Below are 23706 nucleotides of genomic sequence, written 5' to 3' on the forward strand. Positions count from 1 at the left end.
GAGATTGGCCAAATGTACTCAGAAATTGTTGTTTTCACTATTTGGTTGCTGGCCACTGCTGCCCTTTCTCAAAGTCACAGGGTACTTAATGACATTAAAGCACCCAGACTAGCCTGCAGCCACACTGGAGCCTTGTGTTCTCCCCCAGGCTGAGATGAGGAGATTAGGCATCTTGCCTGGGTTGTGGCCTCTGTGGGCCCCTAGGCCATTGGCGGATAGACCCTAGGATTTGCTTTCTTTTTCTGTGGCTGTAATGGTCTTGTTTGTGTCCCTCTTGGTTGTAATGTTGCCCTTTCGCATGCTTTGGAGTTTTGGACAGTAAATGAACCCTTTATGGGAAATCAATCTTAGAACTTATTAACAGCACTGTGGATCCAGTGTCAGGTGACTTCTCTTTGTCTGCCCCAGCCATACACATGGGGGGCCACCTGCTTGGCTGTTCACTGATGGCAGCCCCTCTTCCCTTCAGTACCTATGTCTGCCCTCTTAGGACTTGCTGCTGCTGCCACCTTCATGAAGAATCAGGTGCCTGGCAGTGTAACTGCAGTGAACTCTTTTTTTGTTTTTCTTTTTAGGACTCCATCCCCGTGTCCACCTCCCTCCTTGGAGACACTTCTGACACGACCTCCACTGGCCTTGCCCAGCGCCTAGGTATGTACTGTGGCCAGCCAGGGAGCCCCACTGTTTAATGGATTCATGAAGCAGGTCACTTCTGAAGCAAAGACTTTATATTAAGTACAATTACCTCATTACTGCACATACCTGGACATACTGTGTCTGAACAGGGGCACATCTGTGCTCACCTGTCACCACCACTGTCTCAGAGCCAGGATAATCCCAAGGGATTTCCATGTCGCCCTTGGCTGTCTTTGTCTTGGAGCCCATGTACTGATTTATTCCCTTCCATAAGTGCATCACCTCCTCATGGGAGGAAAGAGTGAGTGATTCCCACAGCACCCCCGGTAGCCTCCCAGGGAGTCGGTGAACCCTGTGGAGCAGGTGTCACTACTGTGTGGGAAGGACTGCCCTTCACTCGCAGTGTGACACCCTTCAGGGATTGGAGAGGAGACCAGCCTGGCCTGTGAGTGTGGCATAGACTGGGGTGGTGGGGGGTGGTGGGGGAGGTTATGCAAAGACCATGAGGTTGAAGGCTCCACTCTCCTCACACGTTAGCATAACTTCTGTAAATACCCCCAGGTAAGCCAGGTAAGGACGGCATGTGTTCTGTCACCCCCAGCTCCAAGTGCTTGTGACCAGTGTCTGGATGCCCCCAAGACCACGAGCAGGAAGGCAGCCCTGTTTTCCTGCTCAGTCTGCCTGTTCTTCAGCGGTTCCAGCTGCTTTGGTTCTGGAGTCAGTCATGGAGCCCTTCTGCATCTTGGGCAGGGGAGGTACCAGATCCCTGGCAAGTAGGAATCTCCAGGCATAGTGAGGCACACTCACATGACCAGCACAGCACATGGCAGAGGAGGACCCACCAGCACAGGAGGCAGGGCAGGGCTGATTGTCACCAGCAGACAGCTCCTAAATCACTGCACCCACCTCTACGCATAGAGGTCAGATGGGAAGACAGAGGTCAGCATTTCAGCAACTTGCAGGGTGCTTTTTGTCTGTCCTGGAGTTAGAGATACTTGACTAATAAGTTAATTTTGGTAACTTTTTATTCGGAAATAATTTTAAACTTACAGAAAAGTTGGAAAGAAGAATTCCTGTTTAGCCTTCACCCAGATTTTCCAGTTTCTTTCCTCTTGGTGTTTACATCATTCTTTTTTTTTGAACCACATGAAAGTAAGTTGAGACACGATGCTCTTTTGTTTCCAAGTTGAGAATACACGATTCTCACTGTGTATTTGTCAGTGTGTAAGGGGTAATCTGCTTGTATGTAACAGATTACTGTGTGCCTATGCCTGGTCAGAGGAAGATGCAGGAAGGTGTCCATGTTTATAGATGCAGAAAGGGGGGTGGGCTTGTTGAGACAGACTCCGGGAGGGAAGGATGGTGGGAGCTCATCTGGTGTGTCATTAGTAAGTTTTATACCATTAATGTAAAGCAGGCTCCAGAATATCTGGAGGCCTAATATCAGTTTGTATGCAGAAGGTGAAGGGTTCTCCATAGCCTGAAGTTAGTGGTAAGAGGTGGCTGCCTGCATCTCCAAAGGGACCAGCAACACACAGTACTTGGATCCAGTGAAGTCCTGTACTATGCCAGTTGTCTCCAGCCCAGGTCTGGGCCCTCTACTTGAAAGTGCATGTATCATAGTGAAAAGGGAGAGGTGTCCTGAAACCGTGACTTAGGCAGAAGATGAAAGCAAGTAGGAAAAGAGAAACCCTGGGGGGTTCTGAGCAGTCCTGGGAGCAGTGCAGGCTTTGGTGTGGATGAGGGGGCTGGACTGAAATGGTTCTGGAGGCCACAGCTGGGTCTGTGGGGGCTGATGCTGGCAGACACAGCTTTGTTCCCTGGAAGTACTTTCTTAGCAATTAGAGCGATTGGAATTGTGGTGGTTCCCCTTGGGGGAAGAAGAGACTTGTCTGGCCCTCATAAGGGCAGAGTGTGACTTGACAGGCTCCTTTGGGGGTGGGGAACAGCCTTGGGACCACAGTGGCCTTCTGGATCCTTGAGTGCAAGCTTTTGACCGAATCCAGATTTTACAGAGCAAATCCTTTTAATAAAGGGGCTATAATTAAGGGGCTGCACTTGGGGATCTGGAAGGCCCTGATATGGCTTTCAGGCTGCAGGTTCCCCACCCCCAAATCCCAGACTGCCTCATGCACCCTGGAAATGATAAGATTCATGTGTTGCCAATTGGGAAAATCTACAAGGGCTCCCCGCTCCTTGCAAGGCTGAGTGGATCCCTGTCTCAGCATCGCTGTCCACCTTGGGTGCACCTTGCCCAGAAAACTGGTGGGAGGCTCTGTGTTAAGTACTGTAAGCTGTTTAAACACTGGCTCTTAGGATAACTGAACTGCTGCTTCTGTCCACTTTTTAAAAATTTTAAATAGCTTTATTGAGATGTAACTCACACGGCATATAATTCACTCAGCTGTCCTCAAGGCAGAGGCTGGGCTCATCCTTCTCTCACCTTTTCCATGGATGTGTCAGCTATAAGGAGGGCAATCAGATAATAACCAAGATCTCTTCTAGCCCTGAAAATCAGACACATAGCCTTATACAGCTGAAAAACAGATAGTTGAGATCTTGAGGTCTACCCTTCCTCCATTTACAAATGAAGCCCAGAGAGGTTTCCAGGCCATAGCAGGTCCTGGGGCTGGGTCTCTTCCCTCCAGCCATACTACCTCCTGTGGTTCCTGCTGGGACTGTAGGTAAGATAGCAGCAACCAAAAGGACATAACTGTCACTTGGATGGAATGCAATGATGTGTGTTCTCAACCATCCTTTACTGATGGTGCAGGTGGCCCAGCCTTACTGCACTGACCTTCTGTCTTTTGGTGATGAGGCTATTGTGGTCTCTCCACATATGAGGAGGGGTTCCTGCATCTGCTCTGGGGCTATGGGATGTATGGGGGGGGGGTTGGGGTGCTTTCTGCCCCCTTTAGGGTATCACATTGTCTTTCAGATTCTGGGCATATGACTCTGTTTGATTTTTGCACTTTGACCAGTGCACATTAACTGTTTGTTATAGGTTCTATAAAAAGGGGCTAAAACTTAATTCAGTTTCAGAAAATCATGTGTATATATATATAGCATCTATATGTATATACATTGCATGTGTATACAGGTATATATTATATATGTAAACACATAGAAATTTGGGATTACCTTTGGGAGGGAAGTGGAGTCAGCAGAGAACTTTAATATTTTATTTGAAATAATATTGTGTTTTTACAAGTTAAAAAAATACACCAAAAAACTCCTCTATGTAGAGCATCAGCTATCAGACATTAGTGTGTGGGTCACCTGGAGGGCTTAACACAGATTGCTGCCCAAACCTGACTTTCTGATTTAGGAGGTCTGGAGTGGGGCCTTGGGGTCTCTAACCAGGGGTCTCTAACCAGGTCTGGGGGGTGCTACTGCTATGGAGACCATATTTACGAACCACTTTTCTAGTGACTAGGAAGGGTCAGCAGCTGTCTTAGGACAGTCGAAAATTAGAACGTTCTTCTCTCCCTACAACCCCATTCTCTTTTTTTCCAGGCATTTTCCGGCCATAGGCAGGTGTGGGGAACATAAGACCTGCAGTATCTCAGTCATGGCTGTGTCAATGTGTTTTCTCTTTTTAGCCAGGAAGACCAACAAACAGGTGTTTGTCAGCTATAACCTTCAAAACACAGACAGTAACTTCGCATTACTTGTAGAAAACAGGATCAAGGAAGAAATGGAGACTTTCCCCGAAAAGTTCTAGCTGAGTGGCAGAAGTGAGAATTTGTAACTTATGTACAATGTACATTTAAATAAATGGATTGGATTTCATTTTGCCATCATGTTGTGTTCACATTTTTGTATTTAAAGGGTTAATCTTAAGAGCTTTCCTTCTCACCAGCATTGGGCCAAAAGGTTCATGTTGTAGGACCTGGGGAAGGAAGAGACTGGTGCTGACCTTGTGGGCAGTACGTGTGCTCTCATTCGGCTGTCAGTGATAGAGAAAAGGGATGGAAGTGGGATTTTGTTGGGGTTGAAGGCTATAATCTAATAATTCAAGAGTTCAAATCAGTCATGACTCTGTTATGTATGTTCCCAATTAGAATTAAGGCAATTAGTCTTTATAAATATGCCTTAGGTTTACTTGTGCATTCCTGAGGCTTCTGTCTGTCTTGTGAATTGATGTATTTATCTTTTTCTCATTTCAGCTAAAGGCTTCCCCTGGGCATGTCTCTTCTTGTGTTCTCTCTTGGGTAACTTTTAGGCCCCACCGTATGCTTACCACTTACTATGTGGTCTTCTCTGGGCTCTGTTTCCTATTCTTGGAAATGGAAATGATCCCTACCTTGAAGGGTTTTTGTTAGGGATAAGTATGTAGAAATGCTTTGCAAACTCTTAAGCGCCATGGGAGTTAGATGTCAGTTATGGTTTTATCTCCTTCATTTTTATGGATTCAAAGGCTTCTTGTCCTTCTTGCTCCTCCTGTTGTTTCATTATCTTCCTGTCACCTTTCTCTTTTCTTTCTCTCCCAAGTCCCAAGTACATCAGATACCTGTTTGGGTCATTTTTAATTCTTAGCCTTTTTCCATCTACCACTTCAAGTGGATTCATTCCAGTGTTCACCCTTGCCCAGAGGTTCAGATGGTCTGAGGCCCAGGCTTTGGCAGGACTAAAAAGCTCCCCAAGTGCTTCTCTGCGCAGGCAAGCTTGAGGATCACTGGCAAAGAATTTTCTAATCTTTGGGATCCATCTGACCCCTCTTGTTCCTGGAGGCAGATAGTTCAGGACCCCGAAACATGTTTCATGCAGTGGCAAAAGTCTTGCAGTGAGGGAGTGGTGACACTAAAAGTGACATTGGCCAGGACATAGAGGCTCTTCAGAGGAGTTAAGTCTGGGGTTCCTGGTCCTTTCTTTGAGACTTCCTGCAAAGGAGGCCTCGGCTGCATAATTGTGGCTTACAAAGCAGAATGGACACCTCTCTGGGATTAGAATAGTGAGTGACACAAAAGCAGGGCTATGGAGAGAAGAGTTTGGTATAAATACTTTATTAAAGAAATATTGTCTTTTGGTTAAAAAATACTACAATAGAGAGTTTGGGTTATCAGTCTTTCCTCACAGAATCACAGTGTAAGATTTTCATTTCTTGACCTCTCTAGGAACTTTCAGGGCACAGATCAGCAGAACATAAATGAACAAGAGAAAATAATTCCTTTTAAATTGACTGATGAGACCCCACCCAGTCTCTCAGGGGGTCTGAGAATGACACTAGATAAACCATATGTTCAATCCAGTCTCTGCCTCTGACTGCCTTTTGAGAGGAGGCCTCTCAAAGGAGAGCAAGAGGCTACCCACCCACCACCCCTCGGGGCCAGTGAAGACACAGTTTACAGAGGCGTGAAAAGTAGTGACGCAGTGAGGTCTGAATAAACATGGAGGATTTTTATTACTTGTCGTCATGGTAGTGAAATGCCCTTTGTTGGATACCATCAGGTGAGGTAGGGAAGACATTCCGTAGGAAATCTGTTAATGGGGCAACATTTTTATTTCTGTACATTTACATACAAATTTTCCCCAAAGGTACAACAGATGCGACACCATGCAGACACACAGCTGCGAACGACAGTTCAGAACTCAGTGTAAGCTTGTGCTATGAACGAGCACCGTCAGAGAAGTCCCATCGACATGTACAGTAACACGGTTCTTATAGTAAAACCTCAAATGTCTGGGTTGCAGGAAGGACAGAGGGAGGGACGTATTCCTCACTAGACATAACACACCATACTGCTTTTCCAAAACACACACAGTACATTAAAGTGAGGTGGTGTCTTTTTAAGACAAGGAGACAGAGTGGAAGTGTGGCCCCCAGCACGTGCACCACCTGGGGGCTGGGTGGTGTGATGACACACTCATGGCACTTGCAGTCCCACGTTTCTCATTTGGCTCTAGGAAGCTGTAGTGTCTGAGTGCAATACTTCCCTTGCAAGTGGCCAAACCCGCTTACCAGCCCCGTCCTCCAGTTGCAGGTGATTTTACTCTTAGAAAACAAACACATTTGAAACTTTTTCCTAATTGTCTTGAGTGCTAATAATTAAGGTACTTGATAAAGAGTTACCGACTTTTGGAAAATAACATGAAGAATATACAGCTCTGTCTCAGGTTTTCACATTTGTGCATGACTTTTATTGAGAGGTCACAGCTCCCTGACAGTTTAGGCTAGCAGGACGCAGGGCCGGGTGGAGGGGAGCAGCAGGGAGGACACAGCTTCCTGTGTTTCCCTGGGGGTGGGAGGGCTGAATTGAAGCAGCAGGGGCCTGAGAAGTGTCTCCCTACTAACCAAGAAGGAGAGGGGACTGAGGGGCTCAAGCTCAACAGGCTGGTGCTAAGAAGCTGGCTGCCACAGCACCCCTGACACCCCCAGACCAAGAAGCCAGGTGGGCCTGGATGTGTGTCAGGCCTAGGTGCGCCTTGCTCCCCTGGTACCGGATATCATGGGGCTCTGCCTGCAGGGAAACTTTTCTGCTTTGGCTACATTTCATAGAGGTGTTCCTCTAGAGCTTCGGATATTATTAAGCCGAGGCGGCAACAGAACAGGAGCAGTTGAGAAGAGGGCTATGGGACCTCCTTGCTAGCCAGGAGATAATCACCTGCCAACTGTTGGCAAGTCAGCCTCACTCACGTCTGCTAGACTTTGGTCCCAAGAGCCTAGGCCTCAAAGCTAGCTTCTAGTCATTGAGATTAGTTCTCATTGCTGATGTGATGAGTGTTTTCACTGTTGTCATTTAAGAAGATCAGAGACTGTGGAGGACCAGAAGTTCACACCTTTCTAGTACAGCTTCAATACATTTCTTAAAAAAGGTCTACATGACCAGTGAGAGTGCTCACGACTTGCATTGCTTAGTAAGACCTTCTGCAGCACAGTAAGTAGATGGCAGGGTGGCCTCCTGCTGGGGGAATGTGCAGACGTGCGCCTGTCCAAGTGTAGGCCCAGGGGCCTCACTGGCTCCTTAACACCTGCCCATTGCCTACTTGCCTGGCTGCTGGATTTGCCCTATTCCGTATTTAATGAGTTTGTTGCCAAGCCAATTGGCTTTGTAGCAAGTACTCTAAAAAAGGGTATCTCACAATTTTGGCACAAGAAGACTGCACAGATCTGAAGAAAGGCCTTTGTAAAGGTGAAAGCACACTAGCATTGAGACATGGAACAAGGTGACTTAGAGACCAGGGAAGGTGAGGATGTGTTGGAGCAGGTGGAGCTGGGAAGAGGCCAGCCAGATAGCCTCCCTTCCTGGGCACTGGGCCTTGAACAGGGCTCTGTTCAGCTGCTGGAAACACAGGGGACACGTGTTTGCCCCTTACTATGCCTACAAGTCAGTGGGCTCCTACTGATGTGTGGATCAGATGTGGAGGAGAAGCAGGCAGAGAAGGCAAGAAGCAAACCAGGCGGAAGGCTGGAAGGAGAGAAGGTCAACTCCTTTTCTGGCCCTTTGAATTCTAGCAACTCTCACACAATTGCCTTACCCAAACCCGAGGCAAAAATTTTCCTGGAAGGATACAAACCACAGCAAAGATGCACTTTAGAAAGGGGTGAGGTGGACAATTCCAGTAAGAAGCCAGGTTGTCCAGAAAAGCTGCTGCCTGAGTTGCTGCAGAGTGGTGCCTGCCTGCACCAAGGAGGCTCGTTTCTCAGTGGCCCTGAGTGTCCTATAAGTTTCCTCTGAAAACGAGGAAACCTTCACTGTCTGGGGCAAAATGAGGAACACCATGAAAATCCTTGGAGAGTGGGCCAAGGGGATTTGAACTAAACTTTGGTGAGTTATTGCTTTCTCTCAGTTTGCCTTGATGCTTTCAAGGGGCTGGAGGTCATTTGGACTCACCTGTGAGGAATCGCCACTCCTTGCCCTAAGCCCCAGCTCTGTGCTGAGTGAGTGACAAGAAGCAAGAAGCAGACTGAGGAAGGCGTGGGGGGACCAGCGGCCCCAGGTGCCCCCTGGGCGTGACATCAGTGAGAGTGACAGCTGTCCAAGCTGGTGATCTCCGTGGTATGTGCTTGAGATGTGGGTGACGGGCCGTATTAGGGAGAGCAGCCCTCCCTCCTGTGAGTTGGCCTCTGTCATCTTTGTGAGTTCTTTTCCTGTTGTTTGTAGGTCAGAAAGTAGTCATGTTTTCAAGTAGTGCCGGCAAAAAAGCTGACTGCAGGAGGGGACTTTTCTGCTGGAGCCAAATGTGGGAAAATAGTTATTAATAAAAATTAACACGTCTCAGACCTCAGCACATTTGATAGTTGTGTACTTAATGAAGCAAATCTGGGTCAGAAAGCTGTGGCGATATTACCGCTGATCATGTAAGATTTCTGGTCAGATGTTTAAGCTTTTCCAAAACCAAGAGCTTCCAGTGTCGGGTATAAAAGGATGATCAGAAGAAAGACTAAGCTGGTTTTAATGATATCTGTGAGCTGTTTTCCCTCAACACATGGAACGGAAGCTCTTACCATACAAACAGAAAGAAAAAAAAAGACTTTAAAAAACCGTACACAGACTCTTGGAAAACCTAGTTCATTTACATTTCATTCTGTCTAAAATGTAGTCCCAGAACGCTCCATGAGAGTTTCCTGCCTCTGTACACAGGCAGGCAGCCTGGGTGGGCTCTGGGCAGGTGAGGTGACATCTGGCCCCCAGGTGGCAGGCAGTGTCCCTGGAACAGTGTCCCACTTCCAGGGAGGAGACTGGCCACTGTGGTGGCCACTGCCAGCATCTTCCCTGGAGTGACTGTCTCTTGCTGTCGAAGGAGATGGTTCCATTCTGCAATCAGTGAGAGGGAGAGGGAATAAAGTGCTTCTCGTAAAAATGACCAAAATAAATACAAATATTTAATGGCAAAAAAGAAAGTCTTTGAAGGATTATTTCCAAAGAGTTAAGTCTCCTCAAACCCATGCTTTCTTGGACTTTTGGAAAGAGAATTTCCCCACACCAGTTGAAAGTCTTATGATTGGCTGGCAGCAGCTGCAGAGCTGGACTTGCCCATCCCCGGCCACCATCTGGTCCTTGGTCTGTAAACCTGTGCCAAACTGTCCCAAGGCTCCCACAGGACTGTGCCACTGGTTACATAGCCTTCATGCCGTTGGCTGTGGCGCCCTCTGGCAGCCCGTCGCCTGCAGCGGGGGCGTCGTGGAGGCCCGAGTAGTCCTTGAGCTCGGCATTGGTGAGCAGCAGCGGCTGTTCTCCCTTCTTGTGCGACAGCAGCGGCTGCCGGGTGTAGTGCTCCCCATTGGAGATGTTCTCGGGCAGGTTCTGGTCCCTGCTCTCGGGCAGCAGGAGGATGCAGATGATGCAGATGAGCGTGCAGCAGGCAAAGATGATGTGGTGCAGGAAGTAGCCTTTCTGGTTGTGCAGCTCAATGATGGGGGCCGTCAGCATGCCGAAGCCCGCGCTGGCCAGCACCAGCCCCAGCCCGCCACACCTGCAGTGGGAGACACAGTGCACAGGGGTCAGTGCCCTTAGGGTCCACCCCAGCATGCGGAGTGTTACCCTGCAGGGCTGGGGTGAGGTCTGTGGGCCTGGGGAAGCCCCTCCTCTGCAGGGCCCCGCTGCCCTGGGCACCCCACTGCAGGCCACATCTCACACAGCCCAGAATGCCATCTGTGTGGGCCAACTCTACTTAAGTAACTATTTCTTCTTAGCAACTGAGAATCTTTTTCTTAATTTATTTTAAAAGGCAACTTATGTTACTACTTTAAATGGAAAACCAGATAATTAATAGATAATCAAATTATGCTATCTCCTCAAGATATTTAAAAAAATTTAGGGAGGAGATTCCAAGGGGAAAGAAAGTGATAAAGACATATGAGCACTAACAGAGACTTACCATCATAACTGAGGGGATTGGAAGGTATGTTAAAACAGTCATTTCCTCACTGTGAGTTGATAGCCCGTGTATTTCCTAAAATCATTCTGTATATAACCAATAGAAACTGTCCTGCCCCTGGGGATTGTGCCAGAAGGGTGCTCAGAATGAGGCTGGGCACTGACCGTGAGGAGCCCACTGCAGCACCCAGCTCAGAGAGCACCCAGCTCACAGCACGAGCCATTTACCTCTACTCCTTTGCCTTGTGAGGAAGTCTTCCAAGAGCCCCAGAAGGCTTAGTATATATGCAGCACTTGGAAAATCCCTTATAGCCCTAACCTCTGTACTTTGACCTAAAAACAAAAACACACTCCTGGGATTAAGATGTTCTGTGGCTACCACGAAAGCAGTGCTGTCTCAGGCTGCAGAGGGACTGTGTGCTCAAGTGACAGGCCAGGCAGAGAGGGCTGCCTGGTCTCCAATTTTGGGGCCTCACTGAGTAGAGGCTGGTCTTGTGTTGAGGGAGGGGGAGTGGAGTTGTTCACCCAGCCTCAGAGCATCCAGCAGAGTGGACAGGGATGTGGACTGCAGGTGGTGTAAGGAAGAACTTCCTAATGGAGCTGGCTCAAGAGTTATGCACCGCCCTTAAGTGAGGAGACCTTTATCCTTGGACCTGCTGAGGTGGGGTGGGGGTAGGGGTGAGGGGTGGGGGTAGGGGTGAGAGGTGGGGGAAGGCAGGTCTCTGGAGCAGGTAGGAGGCAGGCTTCTAATTCCACTCTTGACTAGTCTGTAGTTCTCTTGGCTGGAACCACAGACAGCTCCTAACTCACCAAAAGACTGTCCTACAAGGTCACAATATCCAGCATAGAAAAGTTAACATAATTGACATGCTATCAACAACTCACAAATGAAATTAAGAAAATTCACTCACAGTAACATCCAAAGGATAAAATGCTTAGAGATAAACAACAAGAGATGCAAGACTTGTGTGCTGAAAACTACACAACATTGATGGGAGAAATTTACATAGATAAAACTAAAGGGAGAGATGTTCCATATTTGTCACATTCGTGAATTGGAAGACTCAGTGTTGTGAAGATGGCAGTTCTTCCTAGATCAATCTATAAATTGAACAAAACCCCATCAGAGTCTTAGCTCACTTTCTTCTTCTTCTTTTTTTTCCTGAGAAAGTGATAAGCTGATCCTAAAATTTATATGGAAATGCAAAGGACCCAGAAGAGCCAAAAACAATTTTCAGAAAGAATAAGACTGGAAGGCTTGTCTTTCCAGTTTCAAAACTTATTTATATAAAGCTGCATTAATTAAAGCCAGTGTGGTACTGGTGTATGAACAGACAAATCAGTGGAACAGATGGGAAAGTTCAAAAACAAACCTGGCCAACTGATTTTTGACAAAGGCAAATTCAATGTGGGGTGGGGGGAGGTGTAGTTTTTTCCACAGGTGGTCCTAGGGCAATAGGATATTTACTTGGAAAAGAACAACTTTTCACATCATTTACAAAAATAAACTCAAAGTAGATCACAGAACCTGAATGTAAGAGCTAAATCGGTAACATTACTAGAAGAAAACAGAACAGAAAACCTTTGTGACCTTGAGTTAGGCCAAGATTTTTTCCATATGACATCAACAGCAGGATCCATAAAAGAAAAGGCTGATCAACTGGACTTTACTGGAATGGAAGACTTCTGCTCTTATAAGACACCCACTTAAAACAGTCACATACCAATGGGAGGGTCAAGGATGGTTTGTTTTCATACATCCCTGACCCCTCCCCCCATTTGTTTGTGACTGACAAAAGAAAAAGAAAAGCCAGAGACTAGGAGAAACTTTTGTGAAGCATATATATGATAAAGGACTTGTATCCGGAAGAGATAAAGGAGTCCCACATTCAAAAAGAATCCAGATGACCCAGTTAAAAAATGGAAAAAATATTTGGACAAACAGTTCTGCAAAGAAACTACATTTTAAATGTCCAGTAAGACAAAAGAAAATATGCCATTGGTCATCAGCGACACGCATATCAAACCACCATGGAGTACCACTTCATACCTGCTAGGATGACTAATCAAAAAGACAGAAACAACAGACAGGAGTACGAAATAGGGCAGCCACTTTGGAAAGCTGGTTGGCAGTGTCTTAAAAAGTTAAACATAAACTTTCGTACAGCCCAGGGATTCTGCTCCTCATAAACAAGTGAAAAATACGTATGTTCATACGAAAACTTACAAGCCAGTGTTTGTTGTGTTATTATAGCTTGGAAACAATCCAAATGTCCATCAGCTGGTGAATGGATAAACAAAATGTGGTATATCCTACATAATGTAGTACTGTTCATCTATAAACAGGAACGGAGTTTGACATTTGCTCCAATATAGATGGACTTCAGAAACATCATGGTAAGTGATTATATGGTTCTATTCATACGAAATGTCAGAAAAGGCAAATGTCTGGAGACAGAATGCAGGTTTGTGGTTCCTGGGGCCAGGAGTAGGGACAAGAGCCTGACGGCAAAGGGAGATGAGAGGATTTTGGGGGTGATGGAAACGTTTTATAACTGGATTGTAGCCATGATCACATAGCTTTATAAATTTGCCCCAAATCCTCAAGTTGTTTTCTTAAAATGGATGAATTTTATGAGGTATGTAGATTATGCCTCAATAAATCAATTCTAGCACTCTGGGAGGCCAAGATCTTCAGCTCAGGAGTTTGAGATCAGCCTGAGTAAGAGTGAGACCCCATATCTACTAAAAACAGAAAAATAAGCTGGATGTAGTCGAGGGTTCTGTAGTCCCAGCTACTGGGGAGGCTGAGGCAGGAGGACTCAGGAGTCTGAGGTTGCTGTGAGCTAGGCTGTTGCCATGATACTCTAACCTGGGGCAACAGAGTAAGACTCGTCTCCAAAAAAAGAAAAGAAAGAAAGAAAGAAAAGAAAAGAAAAAAAAAAACTCTAAAACTTCTCAACAGCTTGGCCTCCTGCTGGTACAAATCTCCAGAGCTTTCAGTCTAGGCATCCACTCAGGCCTTGCCTTTTCTTTCCAAGACCCCAGGGACTGGCCATGGCTCCCCTTCCACTGCCACCTGTAGCTGCTTGGCCAGGGTTTGAGCAGCCTGTGCCTGTGCCCCTCTGTCAGCAGCAAGGGGGAGAGAGAGTCCCTGCCTTTGGTGCCCTGTGCCACCCTATCAGACCAGTCCTGGGTTGACATGGGGGAGGGGACATGAATGGAGAGGGACTCAGGCAGGGGTAACCAAGGGAGAAAAGATGGGGGTTCGACAGCTGGGGGCTTCCAGGTGGCCATATTAAATCAGATATTTCAGTCTATGGGAACAGCAAGAAGAATTACAGATTCAGAAACCTTTTTCTTACAGAATGGAATGTAAAAATGATAACTGTGTGTAGAGGGGGCAATAGGTGGTCTCATACCTTCACTTGGTCATGTTCTATGACAGAAAAATAGAAGACACTTCTCCTTCCCCTTCTCCTCCTTGTAGCTGTAGTCGAGCCATTTGCAGGTGCTCCAGGCACAAGAGGGGAGGGGCTCTACCTGCCTACAGGCCCAGGGCTAGGTGGGTCTAGGGCAGCCTCACTAGGCATCTGGCCCTAAGGGACACTGTCAGAGCCTGGGAGTCACTGGACTCCTTCCTGTCCAGTCTTCCTTGGTTCTCCTGTGCTAACTGGCATATCTCCCACCCCCTAGACTTTGCTTACTATTGCCAAAGTGGTTTTCTAGGACACAGAGCTAATCTTGCCACTTGCTGGCTCAGAGTCCTGCCTGCAAGGTGATGTAGCTCTTGAGACACACCTGGCCTTCCCAGTACTCTTGTGAGTCACTCTCTCGCTCTATGAGGTTCTCTCACTGTGGCACAGCTGAACTCCTGCTGGGGTAGCTGGCTAGGGAGCTGCCTCATGCGTTTCTGGAGGGAGATAAATACTTATCTCAGGGAGTGCCAGCCACGATCCCTGGCACTGGGGCTTGATTAATGTTTCTCCAATTAGATGACTGTCAAGACAGGGCTGATTTGTCATGGGCCTCCCAGCCTCCCACACACTCAGATATACAGGACTGGCCAAAATTGAGCTGCAAACATGTTCCTGCTCCATAGGTGGGGTGGGGTGCATTAGCTAAGATCATAAGCTCTGCAGCCAGCTGGAAAGCTGGCTCCACCACTGCCCAGCTCCACTTCCTGAGGCCTCAGTCTTTGTCTATAAGCTGAGGATGACAAAAGCTCCAACCTCCAAGTGCTATGGAGGCCAGCTGGGTCAACCTGCCTTTCCTCCTGGGTGCTCCCACTGTACCCTCAGTGTCTTTGAGTTAGCCCAGAGACACTCGTGTGGCATGTCTGTGTGTCTCTAATAGACTTCAGGTTTTCAAGGCTAGGACCAGGTTCTACTCAAGCTGCTCTCCCAGCACCTGCCTGGCTGTTGTCTGAGACTGTGAGCACCTGGGTGCTTACTTGGCATTGTAATCAGATTTCTAGAATGGCCCAGTGATGCCACCTCCTAGTATTCATACCCTTGTGCCTTGAGTGTGGGCTGGATCTCAAGGTGCAGGGTACAAGTAACTTACTTCTTATCAATAAAATACAGCCAAGGGTAATGAGATGTCCCTCCTATGACTAGGTTAGAAAAGACTGTGACTATCAGCAGACTCGTGCTGGCTTTGCTAAAGCAAGCTGCTACACTGTTAAGGGAACAGAGGTGGCCTTGTTCAACAGCCAGCAAGGAACTGAGACCCTCAGTTCAACAGCCCACAAGGAACTGGGTCCTGCCAATCAATCACTGAGCTTGGTGGTGGATTCTGTCCCAGGGGACAGGAATCTGTGACAGACCCTGAGTGGAGGACCTAGCTGAGCTGTGTCAGACTCCTGCCCTACAGAAACTATACAATAATCACCGCGTGCTGCTAGCCACTAAGTTTCAGGGTAATTTGTTACAGAGCACCAGATTACTAACATGCTTAGTGAGTGATAGAATTTCCTCGGCTTGGCCATGAAAGAAAATAGTCCCCTTTGTATTAGAAAGTCTTTCACCAAGGAAGAGGCAGGGACAGTTGCAGCCCCTCAGAGCACAGAGATGAGGAAAAGATGACTTTGCAGGTGTCTCCCGGGTACCACCCCTCCCATGCAGAGAGCCCCAGACCACCTTTCACAGACACTGCTTCTTTCTGTCAGTATTTGTTTACAGGCCTGTCATCCTGACTAGTCTATGAGCCCTTCAAGGGCGAGAATTATTTTCTAGAACATCAACAGGCACATGCTGTCTGGGCTTAATAAATATTAGATGCTTGTGGCTCACACTGGCTTCCTAGGTAGGAAGGTCAGCTCACCCGAATGAACAGGAGAGGTTAAATATAGATGACCACTACAAAGAGCAATGAGACCAAACCTGTCTGTGAGATGAATAATATGAACACCTAAAATAGCCATTTGGTTTTTCTGATAGATTCGGCCCCTTTAGGAAACCACCGGCTGTTGGGAGGGTGGATGAGATACCAGGAGTAATTGTATTTGGCTGAGGCCTTTGATACCAATAGGACATCATTTTCCCTGGAATCCTGGTTTCCCCCAACCTTCCCAGTACCAAGGGTAGACAGCACAGACAAGCAGTGATCAGGACTTCCCTCCCTCTGCCCCACCCCATCCCCAGGGCTACTGTATAGGAGGGCAGAGTGCAGACCCCTAGTGTGTGTGGGGGGGTGTGCCTATAGCTGCCGTGGAGGGGCAGAGAGTCTCCTACCTGGTGCCAGATGAACTATCTCATACTCATCTATTGTGTTAATCGGTCATGTCAAATGAAATATATGTGATTATGGCTCATTAGAAAAATACTTACATATACTTACCTAAATGTGTGTATAATATGCAATATATGTGCACATGCATAGGTAATCTTTCTATCATTTACTTCTTTACCCAGTGTGGGCTTTGTGTATTTTCTGCTTTTCTCTAGGTTGTCACTAGAGGGCAGTATGTGCCCATGTTGACCAGTCAAAGACCCTAGTGTATAGATGGAGCATCAAAGGGCAAGTTTTCTGCCTTGTGCTTTAGGAGCGCAGAAATTTTAATATCCACTGGTTATCTTTATTTTACTAGTAATAAGGTATAAATAAGGATGGAAAGACTGACATATAGGCATAAGTATGACACACTTACTAGAAGTAGCAAGCTTGAATTAAGAATCCCAGAATCTTCACGTTGTTGTTAAACATGTGAACATCACTATTTGTATTTAAACACAGGAAGCAAACCTCTCATTTATCATTTCCTCTTTTATATTACTTAATTGTCCCTTACAACATTTCTGTGAAGTCAAAGATGAATGCATATTTGTATTTTCTTTTTTAAACAGAATGTGTGACTGTTGAAAATATTCAGGTAGGAAAAATAATATCTACTGCAATCTGCTGAGGCCAGGCCCTTTACATATTCCCATCACCACCACCACTCTCATTCTCTCTCCCTGTCTTGTCTTGTCTTTTTTTTTTTGAGACAGAGTCTCACTATGTTGTCCTTGGTAGAGTGCTGTAGAGGCGTTGCAGCTCACAGCAACCTCAAACTCTTGGGCTTAAGTGATTCTCTTGCCTCAGCCTCCGAAGTAGATGGGACTACAGGCACCCACCATAACGCCCAGCTATTTTTTTTTCCAGCTATTTTTTTTGTTGTAGTGTCGTTGTTGGTTAGCTGGCCGGGTGTGAGCCCACCAACTTTGGTGTATGTGGCTGGTGCCCTAACCACTGTGCTACGGGCACCGAGCCTCTCCCTGTCTTTTAAAGCAAGGCAACTAAAGCTTGCTGAATGACTAGCCTGAGGCCACACAAGGAAGCAGCCCCCAGAGTCACAGGCTGCTCCATCTGGCTCTTTCCTCCACTTGTGCTAAGTTCCCAAGCCCCAGGTTCTCAGTCACTTGTTCTGCCCTCTGCGCTTCCCTCCTCCTACCCAGGTCCTCAGTGCAGAGATGGCGCAGGCGCAGCCAGCACGGAATACATATTGGCTTCTCATCTGGCCACTAACTATTTGTTATCAAATGTTAGATTATTTTTTTTTAAGATTTTTTTTTTTTTTTTTTTGCAGTTTTTGGCTGGGGCTGGGTTTGAACCCGTCACTTCTGGCATATGGGGCTGGTGCCCTACTCCTTTGAGCCACAGGCACTGCCCAAGAAATAGATTTTTAAAGAAGTTAAACAGACTGGAAATGCCACATAAAACACAGATCATATTGATCCTTAGTGCCTATTGAGGCAAGATTGGAGCAGAGAACACATGTCAGGACCTGGTTCAGGGAGGCCAGCCTGACTGTGGCCTAGAAAGGGTTGGGCCATCTGCAGGGGAGTGAAAAGCATGGGGACTGTGTAGCTGAGTCCCAGGGCTCTGGGGCCTCTGGAGGCATTATGCCAGACAATGACACCATCACTAGCTCCAAACCAGTGTGGACCTCAAGGGGTTCACCTGTAGCTTCCAGATGGGCAGTGGACAGAAAAGGTGACCTGCCACAGAAAAGGCATCAGCTTCTTCTAGATCCACTCAGGACCCCAGGACACTTCTGCCCACATAAAGGACAAAGATGGGTATTGTCAGACATAGGGTCCTTCCCAACCCAAAGTGACTTCAAAGTCACTCAACTGCTGAAGTCTTAGAAGTGAATCGCAGAAGCAGCTGTGCATTGGCTGATGATAAATGCCATCTGGATCGTAAGTGGACCGGCAGTGGTTCTCTGTACTATAAGGGCTGGGCAGAATCTCACAAGACACTAGTTTCCTGTATTTAATGTCTACCATTTTTGGGACAATGAATTTCCTCAAGCTTTTGTGCAGAAAAGTTCTTGTGTGTTACCAGTTAATCCTGGCCTCTTATTCTTTGCTACTATTCTTTTTCAGAAGGCTTATTTTTATTACGGCATTACAGAAAGAGGCTAGTTTTGCATTAAGCAAGATGAAACTCACAGCCCCACTGCCCATGCTGGCTTAGCGTGGATTCATCTGTGTGAAGTTAGGGGGTGGTAGGAAAGCCCGTTTCCATCCTGGGACTCCATGGGAATTGTTCCTGAGAGGATGGGCAAGAAGGAGCCTCCTGACATGTGGGAGAAGGGCTTGCTCGCAGTGGGAAGAGTGACCCATCAGGACACTAGACTTTCTTCCAGCCTGGCTGGGGACCCCCTTGGACTCCGCTGCCTTTTATCCTCTACAGGTACAAAAACATCACTAAGGGTCAAATATTTTTTCTATTTTGTCATCTTGGCAAATCTGAGGACGTATTTGTTGAATTTCTATCCTCAAATCTTCCCTGGTTTGCATCAAAAAGGAAAAGGATTCTATGTTTCCTTCAGGCTAGCTTGCTAAGCAAAATCTAACAGGGAATAATGAGGTCTGCATACTGCCAGGGTTAAAGGGTGTCTCCACCCCTGAAATATAATAATCATGCAAAGGCTGCAGAGAGGCCAGCTGCAAACACAGAAGGTCTGACTGTGACTGCTACGCTATTGAAAGGAATCATTTTTGCTGTATTCTTTTATAAAGGAAGGAAATTTAACTAGGTGAAGGAAGGACAGTGAGTGACTGTCTGCCTGAGGTATCTTTCAACTGCAAGGATGAAGAAATAAGCGCTAGACTTATCTCTTCACTGTGGCTTATGCAGAAGGTAGGAACAGGATGAATTACTTGGTAATTCATTGCTTTTTTTCTTAAACACACAATACCTTGACATTTTCTTATAGGAACCTAGTAGCTGTCAGGCTTGGCTCATATTGTAAAAATCCAATGAAATGAATCAAAGTGAGGATATGTGAAGATGCTACTGTCAGCATGTCTACTGGAAATGTGAGAAGGACAAAAGTCCATGAACCCTCCTGGCTGCTCCCACGGTTCTCCCTGGCACCAGAGGGGCTACAATAATTAGCCTTTGCACATCCACCTGAACCTGGAATGGCCTCTCCTTGTTTCTCTGAAGGGTGTCATCATGCTGACTCTGAGTTTTGTCTCACAGTTGAATAACTGCCCATACTCAGTTTATATATATACATATATATATATATATATATATTTTTTTTTTTTTTTTTTTTTTTTTTGCAGTTTTTGGCTGGGGCTGGGTTTGAACCCACCACCTCCAGCATCTGTGGCTGGCTCCCTACTCCTTTGAGCCACAGGCGCCACCCGACTCAGTTTATATTTTATAAAAGCATGTGCATGATATTCCTATAAAAAATTCAGAGTGATGTATAAATCAAGAAGAGCTCTTCAGTAAGTCACAAACAATATTAGGAAAATGACCTGACTGCAGTTAAGCAATGCTCTTAAATAGAGGCATGTCCTTTTGTTACACTGTAATTGCAATCCCAGAAAGTGGTGTGTAGCATCCATGACCCACTACCCAGGGTAGCACCAAGAAGGACTGGGCCTCCCTTTACAAACTAAAACAAAAGCAGCTAAGCCTAGTCATCAGCCACACCTTTCAGGGAAGCACGAAGTCATGACAGACTGCTGAGGTCTGTGCTGTGCTGCTTTGCTCTCCAGACCAGCACCGATGCATAGGAGGCTCTCCGTAAATATTTCTCAAACAGATCAGTGTTCTAACTTACTGGGCTTTCTCTCTGTCAAGCCTTCCTTTGGATTAGTGACATCAACTTCTAGGGCAGTAAAATATTCCTTTATTTTGAAATAGCTGTGTTATGAAGTCTCATAGACGAGTTGGCAGCACAGATTTCAGCAGAAGTATGGCCTGAGCGATCTGCTTAATTCTCACCCTTTCCAGTCTTCACCACATTTCCTGTACCCTGAAACGCTCTCTGCTCCTGTTCTTCCTGTTACTGACTAGATGTAAGGAACCCCCAGGGTCTAATTCTCAGGTGCCTTGGGGTCAGGGAGAAAGGAACTGGTCATCTTGGTTGTGGGTCACAAAACCGACATGCCCAGAACCCAGCCCAGGAGTTAGGATGGGGCACAGCTGACACTGGTTAATTTCACACAAGCCTGTAGCCAGGGACTCATCTCTGAGTCCCAAGAAGAAAGCATCCCTGGGGCATCCCCTGTCACTCACCTTATCACCGTGGGGGTGATCTCTGCACAGAAGAACACGCTGAGGCTCCCCACTGCATGGGAGGCAAACATGCCCACGATGGAAAATGCGATAGAGAATTTGTCCTTGACACTGTCACTCATCCCTGAGGGAGAACCGGAAGGAGGAGGCAGTGAGGGAGAGCAGAGGGGAAGGGAAAGGGGGCCACGCCAGGGCAGGAGGGAGGCCTGGGGCCACAGCGAGCTGAGGGGCTCCCTCCTCCCCACTGCCTGGCTTGCAGCACGGTTGGGTGTGCAGTTCCCTCTGGGGACTGGGTAGCATCTCCAGGCCTGGGAGCCTGGAGTCTGGAGCCCACAGCCCCCAGTAGAAGGATTTGCTGGGCTCCTGCCAGGCCCTGTGGATCCAGCATGCTGCCTCTGTCGGAACTCCTCAGTAGGAGGCAGGCTGGCTGCCTGTGAGAGGCATTTCATATTTCAGCCTCAGGTTCAAGCAGTCCAACATGTGGGACAGGATATCTGAGTCACTGCTGATTTAAGGAACAAACACTCAAAAGCCCAAACAGAAGAATTTATAGGCCCAGAGGGAAAGTGCTTCACCTATCCAGCATTTTGTAAAGGTCCCCAGAGTCTGAGCTTGCAGGAAGGCCATGTCTAGAGCAGCGGGAAGGCATGCTTTGGGGCCATTCTGCTGGGGCACAGCTCAGCTCCCCCCAAGGCTGCATCTGAGGGCAAGCGCTCCCCAAGGGCATGGGGATGTGGGCTTGGGGCAGGCCAAGCAGGTGTCACAGGAGCAATGAGGTGCAGGGCAGCAGCTCTGCTGTCCCCTGTGGTCAGAGAGCAGCAAGCTGGTGAGAGTCACAGGGGGACAGCAGCTTCCCCTGGCAGCTGGACAGCCAAGCCCAGCAGGCCTGAGCTTTCTGCTCATGCCCAGGCACTGTCCATGAGACCTGCTGCATTGGCGCGTGGCCCAGGGCTTCACTGACCACTGTGCCAGGGGAAGGGGGAAGGCATGCGAGCCAGGCTTCATGGAGATGCGGAAACACCAGGCGCTCTTTCTAGAGGCAAGAGGGAGGGAATACAAATGTATCCTTATAGTGTCCAACCTACGGCCAACTTCAGCTGCAATTCTGGGAGGGCAAGGAGGGGAGGAGAAAGAGAGGGAATGGAAACCACAAGTCTGTGAGTCTTTATGAAAACACCATTTGGGTGCAGTATGAGCTGAGGCAGCATAGGCTGTGTGTGGGCCTCACCTGAGTCCGGGTGCTGGCTGTACTTCCCGATCACTGGGCCCGCAGAAACGATCACACAAACACAGGAGAGAAAGTGGGAAGAGGGGGAGAGAGCACATTAGGCATGGAATTATTATGGGGTATTCCCACGTGATTTGTTTCTAAGCAAACTCTCTTCCATGTCTGGGTTGGTGCCAGCTGCTGGGCAGCGGAACTCACACTGGACCTAACAAAGATCTTTTTGTTAGGAAAGAGGGCTAAAACCCTTAGAGCCTGGGGAGAAAATGGAATCCTTCACAACAAAGACCCTAGCAGATCCAAAGGGTAAAAACGTTCTTGTGCATGAAGCCATTCAAGGGTCACTGCTGGTCTGAGCTCACGGAGCAGGGGTGGACCCACCAGGGCTTCTCTGCTCACCCCAGCGATTTGCTGTTTGCCCAGTGTTCCCGGGGCATCCTGGACAGGGCCTAAGGTGGTGTTAGTGACAGCTGGGAGTATCCTATCCCCACCAGGAGAGTGGGGCTGGTAGGAGACAGAAACTCTGTGTCCATTTCTGTTATTAGTCACAGCTGCAAGTCTCCCAGTGAGTTATGGAATGCATACAAACTTTGTCCAAGCTAGACAAATTGCTCCTGAGTTTGAAAGTAGCTATTCTACAATCCAGTCTGTACAAAAAGGCTGCTCTGGCCTGGGATGCAACAGGACAGCTCGGGTTCACTTTCCTTGTAAAAGAGGGGGGTACCTGGTGGCTTCAATTTCCCTGTGGGGTCTTGGGACTGTACCTGGGAAGAGAAGAGGGCTTAGTGGCCCTGCTCATTCATGTTGTGCTCTGGGCCAGCCTGGGCGCTGCCACAGTGGTTTTTCCACCATGGAGGTAGGTCTGTGTTAGTGAGGAGCAATATGGAACATGCCAGGGGCTAGATGGACTCTTCAGTTTTACCTTAGATTATTTTAAAGATTTACTGAGAATTTATTTGCTCCAAAGAGAAGATAATCAACTTGGAAACATCTGCTGAAAACCAGTGCCCCAAATTTGAGGGTGTCAAAACTGATTTATTTCCCCCTAATGTCACCCAGAAGAAACAATTCTTTGTTCTTTGTCAAGCAATGAATCACGCAGAAATAGTCTGCCTATTAGAAAAGTCACAGTGCACCACAACTCTGAGGGTGTCAGAATGGGCAGGGCAGGGGATGGAGTGGGAGGGAACGAGCCAGGCTCCACAGATCCTCTGGTAAAAGTTCCATCCTGCCCAAAGCCCTTTCTTCAAGCTGTTGAACTTGGAATGAACACTCAAGTCTCACCCCATTCCCCTCCCCATGCCCCTGGGCCTACTCACGGTTGAGAAGCCCGAGTTGCAGGAGCGAGGCCAGGGCGGTGAGGATCATGAAGAGCAGCAGCCCTCCCCTGCGCCCCAGGAACCTGACCACCACGCACATGGCCAGGCAGGACACTAGCGCGATGCTGGCAGTGGTGTAGTAGTCAGCATAGAAGTTCTCCAGCAGTGGCACCTTCACCTCGTGGCCCATCATGCTCCTGGCGAAGCAGTGGTGGATCCCATACCCTGTCAACCTGTGGAGAGACACATGGAGAGGGTGGTGCACCAGCTGGAGGGCCACCCCACTTCCTGGAGGCTCGCAGGGTCGGGTGACCAGGAGACAGAGAGGCAACTCGATATGCTGTAGACATGCACGCCACTGCTATCCACAGACCTATTACAGGGCACAAAAGACGTCAGAGAAACGTCAGGTGTGTGCCCCTTTATGGGGGTCATGTTCACCTTCTTTTGCTGTTGATTTAGTAGAAAGGTGTAGGCACAAGAGTGACAAGGACTTTTGTTCAAATTCAACCTTGCAGGGGAATCTAACACGTAAGACAAAGCACTTTCCATGCGTTAATTCACTCGACCCCATGGCAGCACCAAGAGATGTCATATCCATGTCATGGATGGGCAGACAGATGTAGAGTGGCTCACAGTTCTTAGTGGGTAAGTGATAATCTCAAAGACATACAGCCTG

The 23706-nt window shown here is 47.7% G+C and overlaps 2 protein-coding genes across 2 annotated transcripts in view; one reads left to right on the forward strand and one right to left on the reverse strand.

Moving 5' to 3' along the window:
- The first annotated feature begins 474 nt into the window (after window positions 1-474).
- Window positions 475-4436, forward strand: PSMG4 (proteasome assembly chaperone 4). The gene is made up of 4 exons (XM_023512278.1): window positions 475-525; window positions 576-651; window positions 1238-1409; window positions 4153-4436. Exons 1-4 carry the CDS (start codon window positions 475-477, stop codon window positions 4358-4360), a joined length of 507 nt encoding a protein of 168 aa, XP_023368046.1. The 3' UTR covers window positions 4361-4436.
- A 1190-nt stretch (window positions 4437-5626) lies between these two features.
- SLC22A23 (solute carrier family 22 member 23) overlaps window positions 5627-23706 on the reverse strand; it is a 127497-nt gene continuing 109417 nt past the window's right edge. The window contains exons 5-8 of the mRNA XM_012804249.2: window positions 23028-23260; window positions 21712-21744; window positions 20484-20607; window positions 5627-10053 (exon numbers count right to left, since the gene is read on the reverse strand). Of these exons, the coding sequence (XP_012659703.2) occupies window positions 9696-10053; window positions 20484-20607; window positions 21712-21744; window positions 23028-23260 (748 nt within the window). The 3' untranslated portion in view covers window positions 5627-9695. The remainder of the gene's footprint in view (window positions 10054-20483; window positions 20608-21711; window positions 21745-23027; window positions 23261-23706) is intronic.

Source organism: Otolemur garnettii, unplaced genomic scaffold (assembly GCF_000181295.1).
Source record: "Otolemur garnettii isolate 467f Iridium unplaced genomic scaffold, OtoGar3 scaffold00026, whole genome shotgun sequence".
Classification (NCBI taxonomy): domain Eukaryota; kingdom Metazoa; phylum Chordata; class Mammalia; order Primates; family Galagidae; genus Otolemur; species Otolemur garnettii.

What these genes read in the sequence shown, in the direction of transcription:
- PSMG4 (XM_023512278.1), top strand. Translation starts at nt 475, where the DNA reads ATGTCTGCCCTCTTAGGACTTGCTGCTGCTGCCACCTTCATGAAGAAT. An exon ending in CCACCTTCATGAAGAATCAG is followed by an intron (nt 526 to 575) that starts GTGCCTGGCAGT and finishes TTTTCTTTTTAG; the next exon opens with GACTCCATCCCCGTGTCCAC. An exon ending in TGGCCTTGCCCAGCGCCTAG is followed by an intron (nt 652 to 1,237) that starts GTATGTACTGTG and finishes TGTCACCCCCAG; the next exon opens with CTCCAAGTGCTTGTGACCAG.